The following is a 24,755-nucleotide window of genomic DNA, read 5'->3' as shown; positions in this document are numbered from 1 at the left end:
AACAGTCGCTTTCCCGGGATTCTACTTATAAATTCTTCTTATATTCCTCACCATCCCAGTTTCTGCTCTTATAAAAGCGCTCAAATTAAGTATTCCCTAAAACCCAATACGGCTTCATTTGTTTCAAAGTCATATTGCCAGGATGGCATTTCACCTCACTTGTGGGTGGAAGGAAAAATAAAGGACAATTCTTAAATACAGAAGCGTGACAGCAGTCACCGGGGGTCGGCACCGGGTGCCCCGTCGTGGGGAGGGAACGTGGTAGATACATTAGCCCTGGGAAAACTCGGGTGAGATCTCCAGTTTCCTCCAAGGCACCTGCACTGGCTCAGATACTCCAGCTCGCGCTGGTGCCACCTCTACTCCCAGTGAGGAAAGGGAGGGACAGCAAGGACACCTGACACAAAAAACCTGGGAAACAGGAAAGAACCAGGAATAGGAAAATGAGAATCGAGGAGGAAATCCCGGAGGGGCTGAGCTGTGCTGGGCCGCTGGCCTTCCCTGATACAAACACCACATTCAAAACAAAAAACGTGGAAGGGCCAGCAGGGCTGTTACTCCCACACTTGCAGAGAAAGCTCAGTTTCTAGAGCTTGGTGGATGAAACTGCGTCTCCGCTGTGTGACTCTCAAACGTTCAAAAGAATCAGCTGGTGACCAAATCTACAGGTCCTCTCCCGCCCCAGCTTAACTGAGGACAGCTGGTATTTACATTTTTAATAAACACCCCAGGTGATGACGATACACTTGGGCCAGAGACCAGACTATCAGAATCACTGCTCTTAGGCAGGAAAAAGTGGGCAGCTTATTTTGCTCAATGTGTCCTACTAATGGACTTTCACATCAAGCTCGTTAAGGTTACAATAAATATTGAATCAATCAATATACATAACGTTCTTTAACAAGTAAGTGGATATAATAAGCATTATACATGTAAGAGCTGGTGTTATTAATGCATACTATCATCATTATAATTATTTTTCTGTGTAAATCAGAGTGTCTACCATGATGTTCACCCGAAAAATCTTTTCCTGATTCCACACTGGAATATTCTTTTAATTTCTGTAGAACTCCAAGGACAGACAGCATCTCTTACTTAAATTTCTATCAGCAGTCTGCTGCGTAGTTCCAGGTACATAACACAAAGCAAGTGCTCAAAACATGAGTGTGAAATTGAACCAAACTGCAGAGACCAGGGACTCCATAAGGATACTGGCAATGATGAATGGGGAACGTAAGACCTTCCTTTTAGAGAGGTCTTTGTTAAAATTATGGAGACTTGAGGGTTTATTTTTTAAACAAATTTGAAAAAGGAAAATCTAGGGTCATAGGTTAAAAAGCTTAATAATTATAATCATTCCTCTGGAGTTAAAAGTGATTATTAGATACACCTGTAGCATATTAAGGTTTAATGAAATGGCCTAGCATTTTCTTCATGCACCACTGTAATCATACCCTTGATAAATAAAGGGTTTATTCACACAGATACAGGAACAAAATGATACACACATACAGAAGGAGGGGGAGAGAGAGAGAGCTCCCATGAAACCATCATGGCATTACCTTGGGTCTACATTTGGGATATTCGTGGTCACCTGGGAGCACCTTGAAAGAAATCGGTACCCGATCGGCCCTCCGGTTGGCACAGAAAGCATCCCAGACAGCTCGATGCACAGCATTATAAACCACATCCAGGCCCGTGAGGGTAACAAAAGCCATAGGCCGACAACATAGCTCCACAGGGAAGTCCCACTGTGTGGGGCTCATGGTCAAGGCGTCACAAAACTTCTGAAATACAAGTGTTAATACATCGGTAATTAATTTACTAAAAGCCCCCATCTGCATCTAACATGAGCCTCCACCATTTAAAAAGCATTACAAAAAGGCAAAAGACTTTGAGTGCCTGAAAACTGCTGCACCAGTGCAAAAGAAGAGAGCAAAAGGGAAAATTTTAATTCCTGAATTGGAGCTATTAAACTTTAATAACTGTTGACATTACATTTAAAAAAATCTTTCATATTATAAAGGTTGTAGTCAACTTTTAGACAAATCAGGATTTTCAGTAATAGCTCAAAACATGCACAGATCCTTGGGATGAGCAGACCAAGAAGGCAGGAGGGTGATCAAATTACCTATTTCAGTTATAGAGAAAAATAATTATTGACTTATATTCAATAAAGTACAACTATCTCTAATTTCTCTGTAATGTCTTGCTAATGTCTAATTTCTGATTTTGTTAGGTATTATTAAAATAAGAGGCTAATTATCTAAATAGCTGTGTTTCCTCATTTCACCACAATCAATACAAATGTAATATTTAAAGGAAAATCTACAAGGGAAAAACCAACAAGGAATGGAAATCTCTAGGAAGACATGTTTCCACTGTGTCCTTTAGCTGAGAACTGGTCTACATAAACACAAGTAAGCACTTCCTTTTGAAAAGCAATTATATAAAAATGTGTTTATCCCAAACAAAATCATTTTATTTTAAAAACAACTTCTTGCTTCCAAAAACATGCATCATTATGCCCATTTAAAAGGCGGTCTCCCCCAGCACGTCACACAGGACTCACATATCATTTCTGTGGAAAGCAAGCAGCGCTCCTGCCACCACTTGATAACCAAAATAGTATTTTTAACTGAAAAGTTAATTCAGGGAAAGACTATCAGGCTTCTTGCATTTAAATACAGAAGGAACAATGGGTACTAAATAAATGGCTCAGAAAGCTTACCAGAAATGACAAATGTCCACAGTAGACAGAGGAGTTTTCGAATTGTTTAAACAGATATTTTGAGGGTTGCGTTAAACTAGGAGGACAAAGGACTGCATGTTCAGAAAAAGAAATATTCTAATTCTAGGGAATCTGGGGAATTTGACCATCTCAATTAAAAAGAGATGGTCAAAACACAATTTGGGTACCGCTGCTTGATACCAAAGAGTCTACATTAGAGCCTTAAAGGCCCATTTCCTTTAATAACCCCAGAGGCTCAAGAGAATTAGCTGTGGTCTTTGAACGGAGTGGAAAGAAGGGGAAACAGAAATGGCTTTTAATCATTTAAAATCACAATGCTCTCCAAGAGAAATATAATATAAACCACATAAATTTTCTAGCAGTCACATTAAAAAGTAAAGAAGCAGGTGAAACTAATTTTAATAATATTCTACTTAACCAATATGCCCAAAATATTATCAATTCAATGTTAATATAAAAGTTATTAGCAAGAGATTCACCTTTTTTTGTGCTAAGTCTTCAAAATCGTGTGTATTGTACCCTCAGAGCACATCTCAGTTTGGGCTGGCCTACTGCAAATGCTCAATAGCTACACATGGTTCCTGGCTACTATACAGAACAGTGCAGCTCTAAATTAAGGTAATTCTGTCCCAAAATTACTGTACAAAAACTGTCTCAGAAATTCTTACCACATTTTACCTTAGAGAGCTGTGGCACTTGAAATAGCTGTACCTAATTCCACAGCCAATATATATATATATATAGGCAAAAGACAGGTGAAGACGTTGTACGGATCTCAATAACGGCCTGTAGGAGAAACTTCCAGATCTTCTGGAGAAAGAAGCAACTAACCCAACTATGACATGGAAGGAGGTGCAAAAGTAGCAAGTGAACACTCGGGAAGGGAGATCATGCAGGGCAAGAGAAGTCATCTGGAAGCTGGCGTGGCAATAAAATAAGACTAAGAAAGAATGACAGACTGCAAAGAAAGGTGACCCAATCAAAGTGGCAGATTAAAAAAATAATGTATTCACTATTTTTTAATTAACAGAGGTTCAAAGTGCACGACACAAGGCCAGTAAGGATGGGATTCACAGATGTTCAACTACAAAACAGTCAAAAGAGGAACTCCAGTTTGAGGCGGGGATGATGGAAAACAGCTGACGCCGAGGATGTGAAGCAACAACCCGACTTAGGAAAGCATTCCGTCCCCAGGGCCGCAGAATCCTGCCCGGGAAGCTCCAATGAAGAAAGGGGAAGAAGAAACGCTGCAGCCCTAAAGGCAGGCGCTATCTTCCTCCTCTCCTCCCCCGTAAACCTGATGGTCCCAGGAACAGGTGCGTCTTTTCTTTACAAGGTAAAAGAGAATTGCACTCGCTGATGCTGTAGGAAAACGCACCCCCTACCCTCCCCAGGCCAGCATTGTTAAGCACCAGTTCTCTCCCCTGGCGGTCTGGCCCGGACTCACCCAGGCCGCACGCCCCGGGCCCGCTGCAGCTGCTGCCGGTCGCCGCCAGCCGGGGGAGGACGAGGGGAAGCAGGCAGGAGTGTCAGAGAACGCCGGGAGCCTTGCCCACCGCCACCGCCCCTGACACGGGGCCAACCAGTGAGACTTCCCTACGTCCACCTGCGCAGGCACAGGAAGTACTCTCTGGGCCTGAGTGACAGTGGTCTAAACCAATCGCCGTGCCAGAACTTTACGCTGCTCCACAAAACGTAAGGAAGACGCTCCGCTTCCTAGAGGAGCAGGAGCTGGAGGCGGGGAGAGGAGGAGCCAATAGGAGAAGCGAGAAGGGGAGGAGGCGTGGCCTCTGCCGTTGCCGCCCCGCAGCTTCTTCCCAGAAGCCCCGGCGCTCCAGCTGCCGCGGTCTCGGGCTTCCAGCCCGCAGTCCCCGAGCCGACGGCTTCGCGCTGCCCGGGGGCCGGGGGTGCGCGTGACTCTCGTCTGCCTTGCGAAGAGTCTGCAGCCGAGGGCACGGAAAGGGGACGCCCCGGCCTCGGGGCCACTGCCCTCGCTTTCTCTTCGTTGTCGCGAACACCGTCCGCCCGGGAGACGCCCCGTGACCGGCGCGATGAGTGCCAACGAGGACCAGGAGGTGAGTCCCAGAGCTGGACGTCCCTTTCCCGCGCACGCGCGGTGCCTGGGCTGACCCCCGCCCCAGACCCCCTACGTGCCCTCGCCGCTGCAGCGACAGCCTGTTTGGGGTGCCCCAAGTTTACCGGTGTCCAGCGAGAAGAGACCTGGCACTCTTGCCTGGGTAGGGGGCCGCCTCTACCTTTCCTCCCCCTGCAGTTTTCAGTTTTGCAAACCCCAGAGTCCCCCTCACCGGGTCTCCTAATAACAAGGGCGAGTGTCCTTGGTCCGCGAGCCGGCGCACTTGGCTCGCCTTAAATCCCGTGCGTGATTTAACCTTGTGTACTGAGTTAGACCGTTTGGAATTTGATCTGTTTTAAATTTTAAAATCTCTTGGCTGGTAGAGAAAGTTAGTTGAGTTAGTTAAATTTCTGATACAGGAAAATAATGACACTAGTGTCTTCTGGCTGTGTTGCTTTGTGGAAAGAATCATTTATCCATCTGATAGTTGTCTAGTGGATACCTGAGTATTGAGTATACCTGAGTTGCATGCTTTACCCTGATATACTTTCTCACGAAATGCCTCTTTGACATTGAGTCACATGGTATTAGAGTTGGAGGGGATTCTACAGGTCACCTCGAGGGGAACCTTCTAAATTTGAAATGTGTACATTTGAGAAGAAGGGTCTACAAACGTAAAGTGATTGTCCCAGGGATGCACAATGAGTTTGCAGTAAAATCAAGACTAGAATCCAAGTCTCCTGGAAAAGTAGTAATTGACTTTTCATTTAGAATATATTACTTGAAAGTTAGAAGTTTTACGCAGTAGATGTGGTGGAGGATTGGTTGGTACCTTTAAAGAAAACCCCATGTCCAACAAGCTATGATATCTGCATCTGTCTAAAATATTCTTACCAGGTGAGTTCCTAAGCTAAGGCATGAACAGTTTGTACTAGTGTAATTTTTCTCAAAGTTTGGTCCATGGACCACCGCCTAGAACCATTTGGGTGATTGTTAGAAAAACAGACTCCTGAACTCTACCTTGGATGTACTGAATCAGAATTCCTGTGGTGGGGCTCAGGGATCCGCATTTAACAATAAAATTCCATTCTTCTTCCACATGACTGATTTTCAGATGTTTGAGGACAATTTTCCTGCCCAGTTTTTCAGACCTCCTCTTACTGATTTTTAGCTTTTCTGTATTGGTTCATTCTTTTTAGTTCCTTCGCTCTTCTGGAATTGTGTGTCCGAATAGAGTGCAAGTTTGTAAGTGCTTTATGCAAATCAGATTTGTCTTTCATCCTCTACATTGTATGTTTAGGTTTCTAAAGACAAGTTAATCTACTTACCCTGTAAAGTTTCATCTTGTTCGATTGTTTTTCAAGGACTTTTTGAATTCTTACTCTGCCACCAGCACGACTCACTATCCCATCAGATTTCATCCACAAATTTGATAAGCCTGCCTTCAATTTTTGTTCCTGTCCAAGTCATTTAATTGAAATATGGGGAAGGACTAAGGATGGAAGGAATAGCACTATATTTTGTGTAAGGGTGTTTGTTCCAGTCTCATCTCAGTTCTTCTTGAATCCAGCTTGAATTGTTATATATTTTTTCTGTGAAGGTAGCAAGAGAAACCTGTGGGACCTTACTGAAATCCAGGTAGACTGTTTTGTGCCTTTCCCTAATGTACCAATCGGTTACTCTCTCTAAGAAGGGTTGTGTACATACATTGCTTTTTTCATATACTTACCAAGTCCTTGGGGCGACTCCTGACCCTCCCAAGTCCTCACAAACTGTTTCTTTAGTAATCTGTCCTAAAATTCTGTCCATATAGGTCAGACTCACCCATCTTTAGTTTGTAGAATTCTTGACATGCTACTTTTTGAAAACTACAATGTGTACCCAAGTACAGTCTTTCTTTCCTTTACCTCTTCATAGGTGTTTGTCAGTAATCAGGACACTGTTTGAGTCATCTCATTTGTAAGCTTACAATGATTCAAGAAATATTTCCGGGCAAGGATTACTAGTTATACTTTCTCTTGGGGTCCTTTTTCCCACCTTGGATGGATAAGCTTGTCTACCTTTTTCTAACTACTATTTTTTAAAAGTTCCTTTTACTGTCCTTAAGTGTTTTTCCAAGTTTTATATCACTTTATGGTAAGGATTACAAATATAAATAATATATGTAAACAGTGGGGAATTACTGGGCTTCGTGGTTCTCATCTGCAGGTTTAATGCTCTTTTCTATCCCAGGCTGCTCTTCAGCAGAGTGATAAAGGGCTCCGGCTCTGGAGTTGCTGTAAACTCCAAATCTTGTTTTCCTCCCTGGAAAGGAGAGAATAACGAGATCTTCACAGGACTGATGTGAGAATTAAGTGAGAGAATCCACTGGAAAATGCTTAGAGGTGCCTGGCACATAGTTTTAAAAGATTAGTATTGTGGTGTGTTAGTGATATACATGTGTGTTACGAACATGGAAAGTGGTGTAAGTTAGCCAAGTTCTACATAGTTGAATGGGCTTCAATCAGAAATGAAAGATCCTCTATTTCCAATCCATTTGTATGACTAAACAAAACTCGTTTGATCCATTTCTTTCAGATGGAACTGGAGGCATTACGTTCTATTTATGAAGGAGATGACAGTTTCCGGGAATTAAGTCCAGTTTCATTTCAATATAGGGTAAGACATGGCATGAACAGGAGCACTTACTACTTTGCTAGAAAAGACAAAAGTTGCTTTCTAAAATGTTGGGTTGGTTTTTTACATTTAGTGGTCAGAAAATAAAAGTGAATCAAGTAACAATTTAGGCTGAAATTTTTTGTCGTTTAATGTTAAATATTAAAAAAAAAAAACAAACCACAAAGCAGAGCATGTACTAAAAATGTTACAGGAGAGATTAGCATAGCCCCGTGCAAGGATGAGAGATGATGTGGTGGCTTCCCCTAACACCATAGCGAGGCGCCCAAGATCTGCTGGCATCATCCCTGGGGATGCTGGTTGATCACTGGGTTAGGGCGACAAAATCCAGATCTCTTCAATGTAAAAGTATCTTTTCCGTTTCTTAGTTATGAAGTAATCTGTGTGGTGATACTGCAAAACCATGTGAATATCTTGTTTCTCAAGAACTTTTCACCTACAGATTTTACATCCATTAATAATCCTTGACTGAAGCAGTCATTGCAGTGGTGGTTGCACAATGGCGATTTTCTTATCAAACCATGGAATGGTTCGTGATTAGTATCTCACAATTGGTGAGATCCTATCTTTCCCAGAGCCGTTTAATCAGAATCTGAGCAGAGGAAACAGTCAGTCCCGACCTGGGGACTTATACAAGAAAACTGGCCTGGATTCCTTTTGTCATAAAAGACATTCAAGAGGAGGTGGGGAGAGGGCTGAGGACTGTTCTCAATTAAAGCAGAACAAAGAGATAGGACAACCAAATGTAGTCCATGACCCTCAATGGATTATGGTTTAGTGAGTTGAGGAAGTGGTTTATTAAAGGACACTTCAGATATGATTGGAGGACTTTTAATATAGATTATGAATTAGATAATATTTTTGTATCAATGTGGAATTTCTTGGATGTGATAACGGTATTGTGGTTACAAAGGAGAATGTCCTTATTCTTAGGATACTTTACCCTTAAATATTTAAGGACACTTCACGATGCCTGCAGTTTACTTTTAAATGATTCCACAAAAAACCAAAGGGGGGAAAATCATTGGGGAAAGGGAGTTGATCCTGTAAAGGAGAGGAAGAAAGAGGAAGCAGATGAAGTGAAAGGTATTTGGTGAATAAGATACATGTCAGTGAGTGTTCAATGTTCTATTCCGATTTTTTTGTAAGATTAAAATATTTCAAAATAAAAAGCTGGGGAGAGCAAAAGAAATAGAAAAAAATATTTAAATAATTCAGGTTAAAAAGGGGGTCAAAATATACAAACTTCCAATTATAAAATAAATCTGGGAGGCGTAATGTGCAGCCTGGTGACTACAGTTGATGATACCCTACTGTCTCTTTGAAAGTGGCAGAGAATGGGTCTTAAAAGTTCTCATCAGAAGGAAAAAAAAACTATGGTGATGGATGTTAACTAGACTCATTGTGGTGATCATTTTGCAATATATACAAATACTGAATCATGCTGTACACCTGAAACTAATATAATGTATGTCAATTATACCTCATAAAAGAATAAATAAAAAGAAGAAAGCTTACTCAAGAGTAGCTGTCCAGTTTGAGGCACTCCTTTTCCTTACCTCTCTCTCCTTTTCTTTTTTTCTCTAAATTTTATGTTTCATTTCCTAATTTCTTGGGATTGTGCTAATGCATCTCAATTTACCTGTTCTTTTTTTTTTTTTAACAAGTATTTTCCCCTAGACTAAGCCATGCATCTTATTTTCTTGGCAGCAGAAGTTTTAATTTTGAAGTCCAATTTATTGATTTTTAATTTTGCTATTAATGCTTTTTTATTGTGATAAAAAAATCTATAATGTAAAATTTACCATTTTTACCATTTTAACCAATTTAAGTGTACAACTTAGTGATGTTAAGTACATTCACACCGTTGTGTAACCATTACCATATCCATCTCCAGAACTTTTTCATTACTTTTCCAAACTGAAATTCCATTCCCATTAACACTAACTTCCCACAGTTGATGTCTTGCTTTTGTCCTCAGAAAGCTTTGATGAAACAAAAAACAGAAAAAGACATAGTCTTAGTGCTGGAAAAAGCTGAAGGGCTGGTCTGAGGGACGGGCCGTGGACATCTGGAAAGGTGTGTATGCAGACTAGGGGTGAGTTAGAGTCAGACCGCCCTCACCCTCTGCTGAGTCTTGGACTATACCTGTGAACTACTCAAAATACTGCATTTCTGATCTGATCGTGAACGTTGGAAAGAATTCGTCACTTGAAAGATCATCATTTAATTCTCTATCTTTGTAGCACTTTTTACAAGCCTAAGATTTCCCTTTCCTTCAGATAGGTGAAAACGGTGATCCCAAAGCCTTCTTAATAGAGATTTCCTGGACAGAAACATACCCCCAGACACCTCCAATCATATCTATGAACGCCTTTTTCAACAACACCATGTGAGTAGTGTTTCCTTTTCATTGTTTTTTTTTGTGTATGTGTGTGGTAACCCTCTCTTTGACTTCTCTCTCAGCAATATATTTCTTGTGCATTGTAAAAGGCGAAAGATTTATTCTATTTGAAGAGAAACTAGAGTTATATTTCTTGTGCATTGTAGCTCATCAGCTGTAAAGCAGAGCATATTAGCCAAGTTACAGGAAGCTGTGGAAGTTAATCTTGGGACCGCCATGACCTACACGTTGTTCGAATATGCCAAGGACAACAAAGAGCAGTTCATGGAGAATCACCGTCCCTTTCATTCTACGGTGAGCCTGGAGATTCATTTTTGCCTCGTTTCTTTGTGTTTGTTTTGGTTTTACTCTGCTGGTAATTCATTTTTCCTAATTAATATTTTTTAAAATTTGGAAGGAGACTTTATGTTGGATGTAAAATGAGATTTAAATCTGAGTTGAATAAGAACAATGAATTTTAGATTTCTTAGTGTCCATTTATCTTTAAAAATGAGGTTGTATCTTCTAGATTCTACCCTTCATATAAGACTAGAATGCTTCATGTCCCCACTGAAACTGAAATGTGCAGAACCAAGTATTTTTTCAAATTTATTTAACATCTTCATGAAGCCCTTTTTTCTTAGGGACCTGGTTGTAACAGTTGCACTAAAATTATGTCCTTCAACGTGAATTGAAAAGAGCTCAGTGAAACCAATAATGTCCTAAAGTCACCTGCTCTAATGAATATGATGATGTAAGATTCTTTTACTTCTCAAACCTAGAAATTGTCGACTCATTTTAGGAGGTAGTCATATTTAGTGTAATTCAGTAAGTTTTAAGACAGGAGTCTAAGAATTATTTCTTTTTTTCTAGACGTCCATAAGCAACATGATCTCCGTTGAAACTCCTAGCACAGCCCCATCAAGTAAGAAAAAAGACAAAAAAGAACAGCTTTCAAAAGCCCAGAAACGTAAGCTGGCAGATAAAACAGGTTTGTATTACTTTCCTTCCTTTTGCAGCACACATAACTGGGTTGCTTTCAGTGTGATATGGGTGCTGAATAAGTATATTTAGATTTAGAAGATTAGTTCTCTACTCCTTATTCTTGAAACATTAGGATCAGAGACTAAGATCACTTAGGTGTGTGTTGAAAACACTTACCGCTGCTTCACCACGAGAGAGAACCATTTGAGGAGGAAACTGAGTGACAGAGTAACTCTAAACGAGTCTTGAGGTTGAGAAACATTGGCATAGTGCACGATTGTGGGTCCTGCTTGTCGCCTGTCTGACACGTTTGAGATTTTCCTGTTTGTTTAACTCTATGGCAGGTATGTGTATTATTGGAAATGTTTTAAAATTTACAGCTCTCGTTTGAGATGAAATCTGGTGTCACATTACATCTTAACACAGTGAATAATTTAATGTTTTTGTCTGTAGTTGACTCATTTATACAACAACCAGGAGATTTAAGAACAGAATTCCTGTGTGTCCTAACCCGGAGTCCTTTGGTAGGGACATTTAGAATAGAGTATTCTAAATTCCAGCTCATTTCACCAATTACATTTGATCGTTTTTCTTTCTTTAACTGGAAAGTTTGCAAATTGGTATCAGTCTGTAAACTTTTTTCCCAGTCAGGGAAAATGAAGACAATACCATGTGTGCGTGTTTACGTTTATATACACGTACACAAGTGTGTTTGGATACTTCTGTACTGTGTGTTATTGGTGTGACTTTACAAGCAGCCTTCTGTTGAGAAGAACTGAGCCTTTTACTTTGGTGAGAAGGTTTAAAACAACGCCTTTTCTTTTATAAAGTGATGGTAGTTTTTTGTTTGTTCATGTTGTTTAATGTCTGTGGCAGAATAAAAAAATAGCAACCCTGTGTCGGCCCTCAAAATACATTTTTGAAATTGTAATGATTTGTAAAATAGAAAATGTGGGAATTCATTCTTCCTCATGTCAGAGCAGCGTTAGAGTGTAGACGACTGAAGCAGTAAGTCGTTAGCCGCCACTGTCTCTTTCCTCCAATTTTGGTTCATCTCTGTTTGGAATGTTTCAGCATCCATGTCAGTTCATGGCCTGTTGCGTTCATGCACGGTGACCTGTGGTTGTCCCCTTTCACTGACACCTCCCCACCTCCCTCTCCCTGCTGATGCTCACCTGAACGTCATCTTCCTGTAATCATGGCGCAGGAGTTTGTGACTTAGGACACTTAGCTTCAGAATAAAACTTGAGTGGGACAGTCGTGGCCTGTGGGTAGGTTTTAGTTAATCAGAATTGGTGATCTGTCCTCATAACCCATCACCAGAGAGAGCAAGGATTCTTGCTGGCATGAAGGAGAAAAGAACCATTAGCATCTCAAACTGAGCGCCAGTGGTTTTGCTTCTCTCCTGTAAGAATCATAGGGTTAGTTTCTGTTTCTCTTGCTGTAAAATTAGTGCACTTGTTTTGAATGCAGATTCTGAAGGTTTCATTAAGTAAGACACATAAAGATACATCAAGTAAAGAGGAAATCAAGCCATTTTAAATTGAAAAAAAATCTTAGAAAAAAAATGGGGGGTGTACCTCAGTGGTACAGTATGTACCTAGCATGCACGAGGTCCTGGGTTCAATCCCCAGTACCTCCATTAAAAGAACTAATTAAAAAAATAAATAAATCTAATTACCTCCCCCACCAAAAAAAAAGGAAAAAATTTTAGATTGTGTTTATTAAATTATCCTTTAAATTTGAATGCCGATTAAAAGAGTGAAATCACTTTATAAACCATGAATTCTTATAAAAAGATTGAGCTTGTTTTCAAGTACTCCCTACAGATTAAAATCTGGATTAAAAATGCCAGGTTAAATAATGGATATTTTATCAGAGCACAGCAGTTAATAAATAAGTTGGCCGGGCCTCTTCTTAGACTTGAAGGCAAACGTTTGTTCAGAAGGCCTCTTGTCTTGAGCCTGGCTTCCTAGCGTGAACCCTAACTCAGGAAACAGCGAAATGACACAGCTTCTCACTTCAATAAGCAATGACCTTGTATCAAGTAGGCAACTGAGCCAGAGCATAAAACTGATAAACTGTCAGCTCCTCTTCCTGGCGTTACCAATTCGTCTCCTTATTTTTTCCTTGATAACAGGTTTTGTCTTGGACAGAAATAGGGTACATTGTGAAAAGAGGGTACACATGCACGATTTTGCAAGTATCCCCAGGAGAAGGGTGCTTTCAGTTCACAATGATGATAAATTCTTTTTCCAACTTAATAATAAGTGATTTAAAATCTTAACCCATTTGTTGTATAGAATAGTATATAAAATCTTACTTAAATTTAAATATTACTGATTAGACTTAGAAATAAAGTGACTGTTTTTATCCTCCAGATCACAAAGGAGAACTTCCCCGAGGATGGAACTGGGTTGATGTGGTGAAGGTATGTGATATTTATATTCCAGTCTTCCAGAAATTGTTGCAATTTATTGCCACCAAATAATGAAATTTCTGTCTTCCATTTTCTCCCCTCCAACCTGTGGATTTTCCCGGAATGTGTGTTTCCTTTTTCACATTCAGCATGTAAGTATTTTTAAAATATCCTTCACATCCTTCTCTTCCCTACACCCTCAATTTTATATTTTCTTTTTTTAAATACTGGAAAATCTGTAGAAGTGAGTTATAACTACAGTAAAGTATGACTGTATGTAAGTACACCTAAAGAATGGACGTACTTAAATATGACTCTGAATTATTAATATGGAAATTCAAGAAACGAGTCATGAAAAGGAATGCTTTTATTTCTTGGTAGAAGTGAAGTATTTTTTTTTAGGGCAAGCCCTAAATGTAGCTTCCAACCATTTTCAAGAAAGACTTTCTGTTTTTGTTATTTAAAATTGTTTACTTTCTACTTGGAATTTTGTGACCTACTTCTCTCAGTGTTTGGCCTGCATTACTCAAAAACTGATCCTTAACACAGGAAGGTAGTGTCCTGTATGGGGCTTCATGAAATGAGGTTTGCATGCAAGTTAGTGTCACTACTGCTGTGTGAGATAACTAATAGGATCCAAGGGTAATGAAAGATGAAGGTTTTATTGAGGACCCACAAACGTGGGTACTTTAAAAGGTAGTGTATTCTTAAAGTTTACTTTAAAACTGGCTGTGTGGGACATGAAATGCCTTTTCTGTAGAAACTAAAGTAAATTTTGTGCTCCTAAAATATGGTCGAAAATATTACCTGTGAGGAGGGAACCACGAGCTGCAGTTGGAATAAAGAAACAGTCCCAGCAGACCTTGTTTTACTGTGTTTTGCTTTATTTTGCTTCATAGATACTGTGTTTTTTATAAATTGAGGTTTGTGGCTATCTTGGATTGTCAGACTATGGTTCACATTTTTTAATAATAAAGTATTTTTTGATTAAGATATGTACTTTTTTTAGATGTATTGCTGTTGCGCACCAAATTGGCTACAGTACGGTGTAAACGTAACTTTTCTACGCACTGGGAAACCAAGAAAGTCTGGTGACTCGCTCTATTGTGATATTTTCTGTATTGCCTTGGTCTGGAACCAAACCCATGGTATTTCTGGAGTCGGCCTTTATTTCTCCTCGCCATCTTGGGCAAGAGGCTGACCCTGACAGGCTGTGTGTGCAGGTGAAGTTTCCCAGGTGTTCTGTCATTGACTCAGTCCCCTACCACGGACCCTTGATGGGTACTTCACGTTGTCCCAGTGCACTCGTATTTATCTGACCGGCTAAGTCTGCTCTCTCCTTAAAATGCTGCTTCCTCCAGCCCGAGCTGTCTCCCGATCAGAGTGAGAGTGTGTCCTGTCAGCGCGGCCCGTGCCAGCTGAGGGCGAGCAGAAAAACAGTCGGATCCATCTCCAGGCGCTAGTGCGCCTCCCTCCTTAGCTCCAGAAATTTCAGGTTTTGTTTGTTTTTAAGAGAGTCCTTGTCAGTATAAACTAAAATTTTAAGCCAAAAAACAAAGTAAGTTTGAAATAATCCTATAATCTTGGGAGATGGGAGAGAGATTTTTAAGGAGGTTATCCTCTAGCCATGATTTGGCCTCAGACTCCATCACGCTGAGCTAGTGGTTTCCGCGTCTGGTCCATGGAGACCCTCCCACGGGGTCTGTCGGGCTCAGACTGTTTGCATCACAATATCACGGTGTTTCTGCCTTTTCCGCACCTGCAACTTCTCTCACACGCGTGCGGCGGCCGGTCCCCGGGGCCACGTGCAGGAGGCTGATGCCCTCCCCAGTGCTCTTCTGTCAGAGCACTGACAGAGCGTGTGCTTTCATATTCTTGTGTTTTCCAGAGTTTTCTAAGGCAGGAAACAGGTTTAGGATCTGAGGATGCTCCGTTTGTTCTCGGTGCTCGGACTGCGTTCTTGGGGCCTCTCCCCGCACACCTGCCTCGTAGAGAAGCCGGTTTGTGAGAGGCCCGCGGTCCCCTGCGCGCGCCCGGGAAGAGAGTGCGGGAACGCAAACCAGCGCTACTCTTCGCTTCAAGTTCCGGGGTTTTGTTTTAGAAAACACAGCTTTTCACGTTTAAAATGTTACTGGGTTGTCATTGTTAGATCTGCATGAATTAAATCTCTCAGTTTTCAGCTGCAGGTAGGAGATAGATTTCAAACAAACAAACAAACAATACCCACCTCTTGAGGATCCTCAGTTTTTAAGAGTGGAAGGAGGTCCTGGAGCCAGAAAGTTCTGGGAAGTGCTTCCGTAGCGGTTTCTGCTTTCCGCGGCTTTCCACATTTTCTGGGGTTCTGGGGGTTTGGGTTTATTAGGGTTTCTTAGTGGCTGGGTCTTTATTCCGGCCAGAATTGCCTTTGTATGTAATGTATTCTTGGCGGATTTTTATCTGCTCGTACCGCCCCTCCCACCCCCCAAATTTGCCAACTCCTGCTATGGAGTTTTATTGGAAGAAAACTGCCATTTAAGATTTGTATCACATTTTCAAAACTGTAAGCGTTGTCTGGTTAAGATGATAAATCTTACATGTTTTTTACCGCAGTCAAAAAAAAGTTAGAATTTATTGTTCGTAAAAATAAATAGGAGACTATCATTCATTGCATAAGTGATACCTTTTGTATGTCCCTGGTTCCAGTTTATTTTTGAAAAGCTTCAAGGGATTTTCCCCTTGTTCTGTTGAGGTTATGTTTTCAGAGAATCCTGCTGAAAGTAGCTGAGCCTGAAGTTGAACAGTGGTTACAGGGGCAAGCTGTGGGCGGTGCAGGGTACGTGCACCTGGTTGCCTGTGGTTCTGTTAACGCTGAATGTTTACTTTTGATATAAAGTGGAAGTAGTGAACTCAAATAATACGATAGCTTCACCTTGTTGAATATCTCTTTTATCTTTTTTTATAGTTAAGCAAAACTGGCTCGAAAGAGGATGAATAGCGCTTGGAATGAGACACGGGAAGAGCATCCTTTAAACAGTAAACTGGGTTCAGAATCTTTCATTAGTCTTTTCTGGTGTTGAGGTGGCTTTTTATAAAACAATTTTTTGGTATGTTTCTTATGTAAGAAAAAATGTTTTAAGCTAAAAGTTCATGCAGAGATGTGGTCATATTAAATTATTTTCACAAACTTGCCTTAATAAAAGGTGAAAATGTTACTGTTTAGTATACTTTATGAAGCCAGTTGGGCTTTGTAAATGGACAAATATGGGGAATTATAAATAGCCAGTGTTAATTTGTAAGATCTCATTCTAGTGGATGTGGTTTGTTTTTTTTTTTAAAGGAGTATGAAGCTCTTTTCAAATTCTCATGCCAGTGGAACCAAGTGTTGCATGAGCAGTTGGTCCACAGAATGGCCCATATTAATAGGTTTTTTAACTCTTAAGTCTTCATCCCTTCTCTCTCTTAATTACTGAAGTATAAATTGCTTCAGAGAAATTTAAATACTAGTATTTGAACTTTATACATAATATTCTTTGTAGTTCCTTTTTTTATTTTTTAAGGGTGAACTGCTTTTTAATAAATGAATATCCATTTATACTTGTCTCTTTGGTTTGGGTCATGACATTTGATTGTGGGAGCTTTCAGTGGTGTGTGGAATAGGAGAAAGGAAAAACATGAAACAAGTCTGCCAACTACATTAGAAAGCATTGACTAGAAGTGCTGGTTCCTATTCAAAGCATTTCTCTTTGCTGCCTATATCAAGATGGGAGTGAAAGATGCCTTAATATTTAATTTTTGTACTGTTAGAGACAGTGGTTTTAATAAAGTCCTATTTATCTGTTGTGTATTTTTCGTTGTTTGGTAACTGAGTTCTTCTAAGTGGTTTAACATAATACCACTGTTCAAGCCTTGTTTGTTTTCAGGTATCCAGCCCAAGCATCTTTGTAAAAATAGACATGGAAGTCTTTGAAATGCTGAACTGTAGTACACGCTTGATTGTTTTTTACGTCATGCATAGTGTAATTTTACCAGGAAGTTGTCGGTGTATGTGTGATTTACAGTGATTCTGTACGTGCCCCTCGCTTTACAAATGCTTAGAACTGTTGCTGTGGTACCTGGAGGGGTCAGCTGTTGGGTCTTCATGTTATACCTGTGTGGCTTGGGTCTGAGTTTTTAAAGAATAGATCACTTTTAAAGACGTCTCCGTAGCAAAAGAGCAGTCTGAGTTGTATCCATATTTCTTGCTGGATTAACATTGGCGGCTGCAGCTAAATCATCTGAATTTATAAAGTGAGCATAGTTATGGTGAAGAAGTTCAGTGTCTTTTAAATACCAAATCACGTTTTGTTTCTTGAATTAATACGATAGAAACATCAAAATTCAGGACCCCTGGAATGTGCCGGCCTTTGTTTTGGGGTTGTGTGTGTAGCTTTTGTCGTGTTGATAGCAGGTGTCGTGCTACACCTGCTAGGGGAAGAGTGCTTCGTTTCGCTCTGAAGACTCCAGAATTGTTCAGGCATGTTGTGGTTCACAGATTACAAAGAATCATGCGAGTAAAATGCCAATGAACTATTTTTACTCTTTTTATATGAAATGTCCAAATTTCGGGAGGGGTGATGGTGGCAATGGTGCCTCTTCCTACCTTCTGTCAAACACTTGAACATTCTTGTCAGTGTTGCCATCATCTGTTTAATGCTCCCAGTATATTTTCTCAAAGCCTGTTTACTTCAAATTGTGTGGAATGATACAATTAATAAGCAATAAAATCTGAATTACACACAGTGATTTTTCTACATGTTTTATTTCGCATCACTTGAGAGAGAATTGATTTTATAACTCTGCACAGACTTACCTTGCAAGATGGACCACCCTGCGAGAAACTGTTCCAAATGTTGGACTGAAAAATATGTTTTAAAATGAGCTGATGAGAGGGTGAAAAACATCCAGAGCCTAAAAAAAGTAAATGAAAGTTGGAACCTTGAGGTTAAGGACAGCTTTAGTTTTCACAGCCTCAGGGGGCCCAGAAGACAGAAGATGAAGTCCAGGATCCACCCTGGGTAGCCACACACGTATACACATGCACACGCATGTGCACACACACACAAACCCACACCCATGCATGAGGCTGAGACTGGTCCCCCAGTGTGGGGCCTGAGGAACAGTTCTTGTCTTGCTCTTTGGTTCTGGACGGAGTGGTACAATGTTAGTGTACCTGCATGTATTCTCCTGAAAACGCACACTGAGTTAGCTCACATGGGTATCAGCCCCGATTCCTCCCCGATGTGGGCAATCTCAAAACACCCTCAAGCCAGGATGGCACCAAGTGGGTAAGAGGTCTGGACAACTGGTAGGAATGACCACAAATTTATTCTGGAAGGTTGAACCTGCCTCCAACCCAGACCTCCAGAGATGCCTCACAGTGAAAACTGAACAAGAGGCGTTCTCTGATACGGGTTAGCTGGTAAGCTGATTCTGAATCCCAGTGTTTTTGATTATTTGACAAAATAAAGTGATGTGTGATCCACAGTGTTTTTCAAACTGCAATTTGTGATCCATTAGTGAAGAAATTAATTGAGGGCCTTTATCAGCAGTTTTTCTGGTGGAATGGAGGAGAATGGACTTGAACAGAAAATACTGGCATGTACTGTGTTGTCAGGGTATTTGGGGGTGTGTATGTGTAAGTATTATGTAAAATTTATTTCTTAAAGTGAGTAATGTAAAAAAAAAGTTTGAAAGCTGCTGCTGAGAGCACACAACAGATGGAACAAATTTTATGTGGAGACTTAATTTTTAAAAATATAATGCCTTTTGAAGTGTTAAGATCGTTTATTATTGATTTTGCATTATTCGTAAAGCCCAATTAAGTAAAGCTACATTGCGTTGTGTAACGGGAGAGGAGCAAAACATTTGATTTAAAGTAGAATCTTTTAATGACTTTGTAAATTTGTAATAATGAAAATTCTTGCAGGAAAATTTTTTCTTTTTAAAAAATGTTTGGTTTTTGTTATTGAAGTATAGTTGATTTACACCTTGTCAGGTGTACAGCAAAGTGATTCAGTTACACGCATATATTCAGTTATATATAATTTTAATCGCTTTACTTTCTTACTGTTAAGAACCAAAACCAAGAAAATTAGTTTCAATTTTCCCACCATTTCCAGAGGAATAATCATTTTCTTCCTCAGTTTCCTGCATAAATCCAGTTTCCAAGATAGATGATAATCTGCTGATGATGGTGATAAACGAGACAGGAAACACTCCCACCCCTGCTGATCTTCCCCTGTTTGTTTACTGCTGGCGGCTGGGAAGTTTGAAGTGACCTTGCATGTTTCTCTGCGGCCCTTTGGAGCTGTCAGGTCTTTTCTGCGACTCCCACAAAGATCTGACCTGTTGGAACACTCTTGATATTTTAAACAACAAGCCATCTCTATGATCAGTTCTTTCTTCCTTCATTAATAAAAGACAATACAAGTTACAAAAGGGGGGGTGCGGTCCAGGGGGCGGAGGGGGGATGCAGATGAAAACATTTTGCTTCATAATGAAGTGGTTAGAAATTAATCTGGAAAGCTTTCATCTATGACAGTGTTTAGTACAGAAGGAGAAAAGGAAAAGGCTCTCATTTAATGTGTGGAATTACAGAGGACGAGCCTTCCCAGCCTCACTGAGTGTAGCCTGAAGAAGTCTGAACGAGCTCCAGCCCTTGACTCCGCTGCTGCCGCAGGGCGACACTGCGTGTTTGCTTTTACAGAGGGCAGGAGTGTTCCGAGTCACTTCCTCCCCACCTCACTTGTGAAGGAACGTGCTACGACTTGGACCCTTGTGTCCTGGGAACATCTTAATCCCTCTGAAGTTTCAGTGGAAGCACAAATACTTTATTAAAATTCCTACATTCTTTTCACTGTCAGTTTTGAATTCTTAAAATCACAATTTTTTCAAAGTCTACCCCATCATATAATTTTTTTTAAACCCAAATGTAAAAGAAATTAACCACTGAGACCTTTTCCTCCTTTTTCTGTTCTCTTTCTCTGAAGATCACTAAATCTAGGATCTGTCAGTTGGCCATTTCACTTGATAAATTCTGAGTACGCTAAATATCCCTTACCTTCCAGGGGCTGCTCAGAATTTTAAATTGATGGATGTTATTTATTTAAAAATCTTCATGGTTACTGAGAAATCATGGAATTTGGTTACAAGAATGTCCGTCCATCTGCTAAGAGAAAAGCTTAACTCCCACTACATGCTGACAAATGCCATCTGTTAAGTTTTTTCCCTTCGTTTCTATCTTTCTCTCCAAGTCTGTTTTTCACTGAGTAAGGTGGACGGCCTCTCGAGGGCTTTTTCCCCCAGTCCAATTTTACTGAGATATAGGGCTTTTTCCCCCAGTCCAATTTTACTGAGATATAATTGACATCTAACATCGTGTAAGTACAAAGCGATGATTTGATACACTTATCTGCTGTGATTTTTTAACCCCTGCATCTCTTCACGTAATTATTTCTGCATGTGGTGAGAACATTTAAGATCTCTTAGCAACCTTCAAGTATGAAATAGAGTGTTGTTAATTATACTCGCCACGTTGCACGTTAGCTCCCCAGAACTTACTCGTCTTACAGCTGGAAGGTCGCACCCTTTGACGAACATCTCCCCATTTTCCCAACCCTCCGGCCCCTGGCAGCCACCAATGTACTTTTTCCTATGAATTCGGCTTTTTCAGATTCCACACGCAAATGTGATCACATGGTTCTTGTCTTTCTCTGTCTGATTTATTTCACTAAGCGTAATGCCCTCAAGGTCTGTCTATGTTGCCACAAATGGCAGGGTTTCCTTCTTTCTCGTGATTGAGTAACATTCCATTGCACAGAGGGGTTTGAGCAGAGGAGGGAGGCGATGTGACTTGTGTGAACAGTTGACTGTGGCGTCTGTGTCGGGAAAGGACTGAAGCAGGAGGAAAGGCAGGGAGAGACCAGTTAGGAAGCTGTTGCAGAAATATGGGTGAGAAGATAGTGATGGTTTGAACTAGGGTAGGAGGAGGAAGTGGGTGAGAATTGACCAAGTTCTGGATGGATATTGAGAGAACTGCTCACAGGATTTTCACAGGATCAGATGAAGAATGTGGAAGAAGTAGACACACATCCATTATGACTCCTTAGCTTTTGATCTGAGCAATTGCAGAAAGCTAATCAGAGATATTAATTCTCCCTAAGTTATTCCTAGAAATTTAAGGTAATCTCGGTGACGTTGCAACTTGCTTTTTTTAAAGAAAAAAAAGCTTATTCTGAAGTTCATCAGGAAAACCAAGTTCACTAAAATTGCCAGAAAAAAAGTATTTAAAAAGAAGAGTAATAAAGTGAAATTAGTTCTACCCGTTAGTAAAACACGTTTCAAGCAACAGGAATTAAAACAATAAGGTGCTGGCACCTGCTCTGATCAATGAAATAAAATAGAATCTAGAAATAGACCTAAACATGGAGAGGAATTTATGCTAACCCTGTAGAAAATATAATTTCTTTAATAAATGGCATTAGGACAACTAGATAGTCACCTGGGGGGAGGAAAGAAAAGGCATTCCTATTTCACCCTTTATATCATAGAAATTTCCATAGATCAAGAAAAAAGTGATCCTGCAGTGAAGATAACAGCAGAATGGCAAAGCTACTATGGAGTTTGCCGGGACACAGGACTTTCAGTGACAAAACTAGAAAATCCACAAGCTGGACAGCCTATTTCCAGTTGTGCCCCACCTCTGCTCCTGGTGTTAAATTCTTTTGTTCTTTGCATAGCTTTGTTTATATCTGTGCAAGCTTTTATGCTGAAAATAAATAGAAGTGCTTTTGCTTATAATCACAACTTAAAGGAAATTTTATGAAGGGAGAAAAATCAGGGTTTTTATGAGAGAGAGTGACAGGAGGCTCCGCTGCTTGTTTGGCAATGGCCAGGTGGCGGGGCTAAGAACAGGACAGATCAGATATTTGCAAAATGTCCCTTGCTTTTGGTTTGTTGTATTCCTTCATGATTAGATTCAGGTCCTGTTTTGGCAGGAATATCTCAGTGGTATCGTGCTCTCAGTGTGTCCCGTCAGGAAGAGCCACGTAATATACGTCCTCTTTCCATTTCTGATGGTGTCAGCTGTGAACACTTGCTCAAGGTAGTGTCCGCCAGGGTTCTCCACTGGGAAGTCACTATTTCGTACCTTTATAATTAATAAATGTTTTGTAAAGAGATACTTGGATATTATGCAAATATTTTGTTCCACCTTTCCCCCTATTCGTTTCTCTGTGATTCGTGCCTGAAACAGGTATGACCATGGAGTGTCTCGTGGTGATGTTCTAATTCAACCATCATTCCTTCTGCAGTTATTCACTGGCATTTCACAGTACAGCATTCTCCTCCACACTTCAGTATGGACTCATCTCCATGCTGGATTGATCATTATTTTTTGTGCTGCTTAATTTCTCCCAGATTTGGCCGATGAATGCCCCATCAAACCGGCACTTGTACTCTTTTGACAGGTCCCTGTCATACCCGAGCAATTCTTTCACTTTCTGGCACAGCACTGCGCCAGCTTACCTCTTAATGAGTGCTTGGACAAAATCCCAAAGCGTGGCTCAGTGAAGGCAGTCCTGTAGACAGCCAAGACGCTATGATCCAAAAACGCTACTGACGGTCTTGCCGGATTCAAGGCTAAAGCACAAAGAAATCATAGGAAGGAGCCTTCTTCTGCCAATCTTCTGTAAATATTGCTTCTCCTGAATAGGCTTTTGATAAGATTTGGACATAGGCCATTTCAAGATTTTGTCTCCTGGCAAAGCACTATCTAATGTAACTTTCTGATAATGGAGATGTTCTCTATCTGCATCATCCAATAAGGTAGCGACTAAGAACATGTAACAACTGAGCACTTGATCTGTGTCTAGGATGACTGAGGAACTAAATTCTTAATTTAAATTAGTTCACCGTAGCTTTCATTTATATAACTGCATATGGCTAGTGGCTACCATATTGAACATACAGGTCTAGGGGAAGGTTTCCTAAGGCATTTATAGAGGATGCATTTAAATATATTCAAAGTGAAATGATGAGATGCAACCTTAAATGATTAAACAGTTGAAGCATTTTGTGGAGTTGCTGAACCGAAACCTCTTGGGAAGTTGTATCTATGCATCATGTAAATAGTAGATTATAAAATCACCGTGCCACCCTGAGGCGACTCCTAATTTGTGACATCATCACAGCATCAGCTCCTGGGATATTTATCCCTGTGGTCTCTCTTGCAGGGACTGTGTGTGCAGATCATCTAAAAGTTGTTTCAAATTGGTAACCTCTGGGCACAGTGATGGAAGGGAGGGAGGCAAAAAACAAGCCCTATTTAATGTTCCCTCAACAACCTAAACTTTACTTAAGATAGACTTTATTCATGAATTGTCTGTATACTTTGTGGACAGACAAACAGGATTATCTGACCCTGAAGACTTAGGTTGCTTGGCAATAATCTGGAATGGTCCAGAGCCTCCCCCTCTCCCAGCAGGAGGAGCTGTGTCCAAACCCAACTTCTCACAAGGTCAACAGGTGTTGGCAGCAGACAACTAAGTCCCCGAACAGCTGCCATCTAACTCCAGACTGCCTGATACCCAAGCAGACATCGTGTCCCAGTTGGCAAGGCCACTCATGCTGGCTCTATAAAAAGGGAGAGCAACTGAGTAGGGGGAGGGACTTGAGTCCTTCTCTTGGGGTCCAGACACATACTAATCCAACTTGCCCCAACCCACATGTCCCTCCGCAGAGCACTGAGATCAGAGACCGCGTGCGTCTGTCTGCTCAAGCTCTACTCGTGTGTTCCCACCTGTTCCGAAAAACTCTCACCTTGTTTGCTCAAGCCCTTTGAGGGATACATTTTTAATGAAATTAATCTCTATTGTCCTCCCAATAGCTGACATCAAGGAAAATCACCAATGAAATTTCAACATGTGATCCTGGAGGAAAGAATGCACTGGTGTGAGATCTGTGGACTAGATGGTAGGACGATTTCTCTGTTAATTTCCTGGTTTTGATGGTGGCCACTTTGCTTGCGTAGCACAATGTTCTGGTTTGTAGGAATTACAAGTGAAAGAATTAAGAGGTGATGGGGATACATCTGGAGAAAACTCTAATTCAAAAAGATACGTGCACCCCTATGTTCACAGCAGCACTATCTACAACAGCTTAGACATGGACGCAACCTAAATGCCCATCAATGGATAATTAGATAAAGAAGATGTGGTACACACACACACACACACACACACACACACACACACACAATAGAATACTTCTCAGCCATAAGAAGGAATGAAATAATGCCATCTGCAGCAACATGGATGGACCTAGAGATGATCATCCTAAGTGAAATAAGTCACACAGAGAAAGACAAATATCACAAGATAGCACTTATATGTGGAATCTAAAGAAATGACACAGATGAACTTATTTACAAGACAGAAACAGACTCACAGAC

At 40.6% G+C, this 24,755-nt stretch overlaps 2 protein-coding genes across 4 annotated transcripts in view; one reads left to right on the top strand and one right to left on the bottom strand.

Moving 5' to 3' along the window:
• TRAPPC11 (trafficking protein particle complex subunit 11) overlaps window positions 1-4,355 on the bottom strand; it is a 37,816-nt gene extending 33,461 nt beyond the window's left edge. The window contains exons 1-2 of one of the 3 annotated variants that reach the window (XM_074353386.1): window positions 4,200-4,355; window positions 1,563-1,784 (exon numbers count right to left, since the gene is read on the bottom strand). In XM_074353386.1, coding sequence (XP_074209487.1) covers window positions 1,563-1,766 — 204 coding nt within the window. In that variant the 5' untranslated portion in view covers window positions 1,767-1,784; window positions 4,200-4,355. Of the gene's footprint in view, window positions 1-1,562; window positions 1,788-4,199 lie in introns of all 3 variants that reach the window. The other 2 variants (XM_074353387.1, XM_074353385.1) reach the window with 2 other exon arrangements.
• A 191-nt stretch (window positions 4,356-4,546) lies between these two features.
• Window positions 4,547-18,049, top strand: RWDD4 (RWD domain containing 4). The gene is made up of 7 exons (XM_074353390.1): window positions 4,547-4,827; window positions 7,404-7,484; window positions 9,785-9,894; window positions 10,053-10,200; window positions 10,759-10,876; window positions 13,251-13,300; window positions 13,438-18,049. Exons 1-7 carry the CDS (start codon window positions 4,804-4,806, stop codon window positions 13,510-13,512), a joined length of 606 nt encoding a protein of 201 aa, XP_074209491.1. The 5' UTR covers window positions 4,547-4,803; the 3' UTR covers window positions 13,513-18,049.
• The last annotated feature ends 6,706 nt before the right edge of the window (window positions 18,050-24,755 follow it).

Source organism: Camelus bactrianus, chromosome 26, assembly GCF_048773025.1.
Source record: "Camelus bactrianus isolate YW-2024 breed Bactrian camel chromosome 26, ASM4877302v1, whole genome shotgun sequence".
Lineage (NCBI taxonomy): Eukaryota > Metazoa > Chordata > Mammalia > Artiodactyla > Camelidae > Camelus > Camelus bactrianus.
Note: the sequence above shows the minus strand (reverse complement) of the source record. Positions and strands in the feature narration are given on the sequence as shown.

Bases quoted from the DNA above. Each gene is read 5' to 3' on its own strand.
- RWDD4 (XM_074353390.1), top strand. From the start codon at position 4,804: ATGAGTGCCAACGAGGACCAGGAG. The intron at 4,828-7,403 runs GTGAGTCCCAGA...CATTTCTTTCAG, and splicing joins GTGCCAACGAGGACCAGGAG to ATGGAACTGGAGGCATTACG. The intron at 7,485-9,784 runs GTAAGACATGGC...CCTTTCCTTCAG, and splicing joins CAGTTTCATTTCAATATAGG to ATAGGTGAAAACGGTGATCC.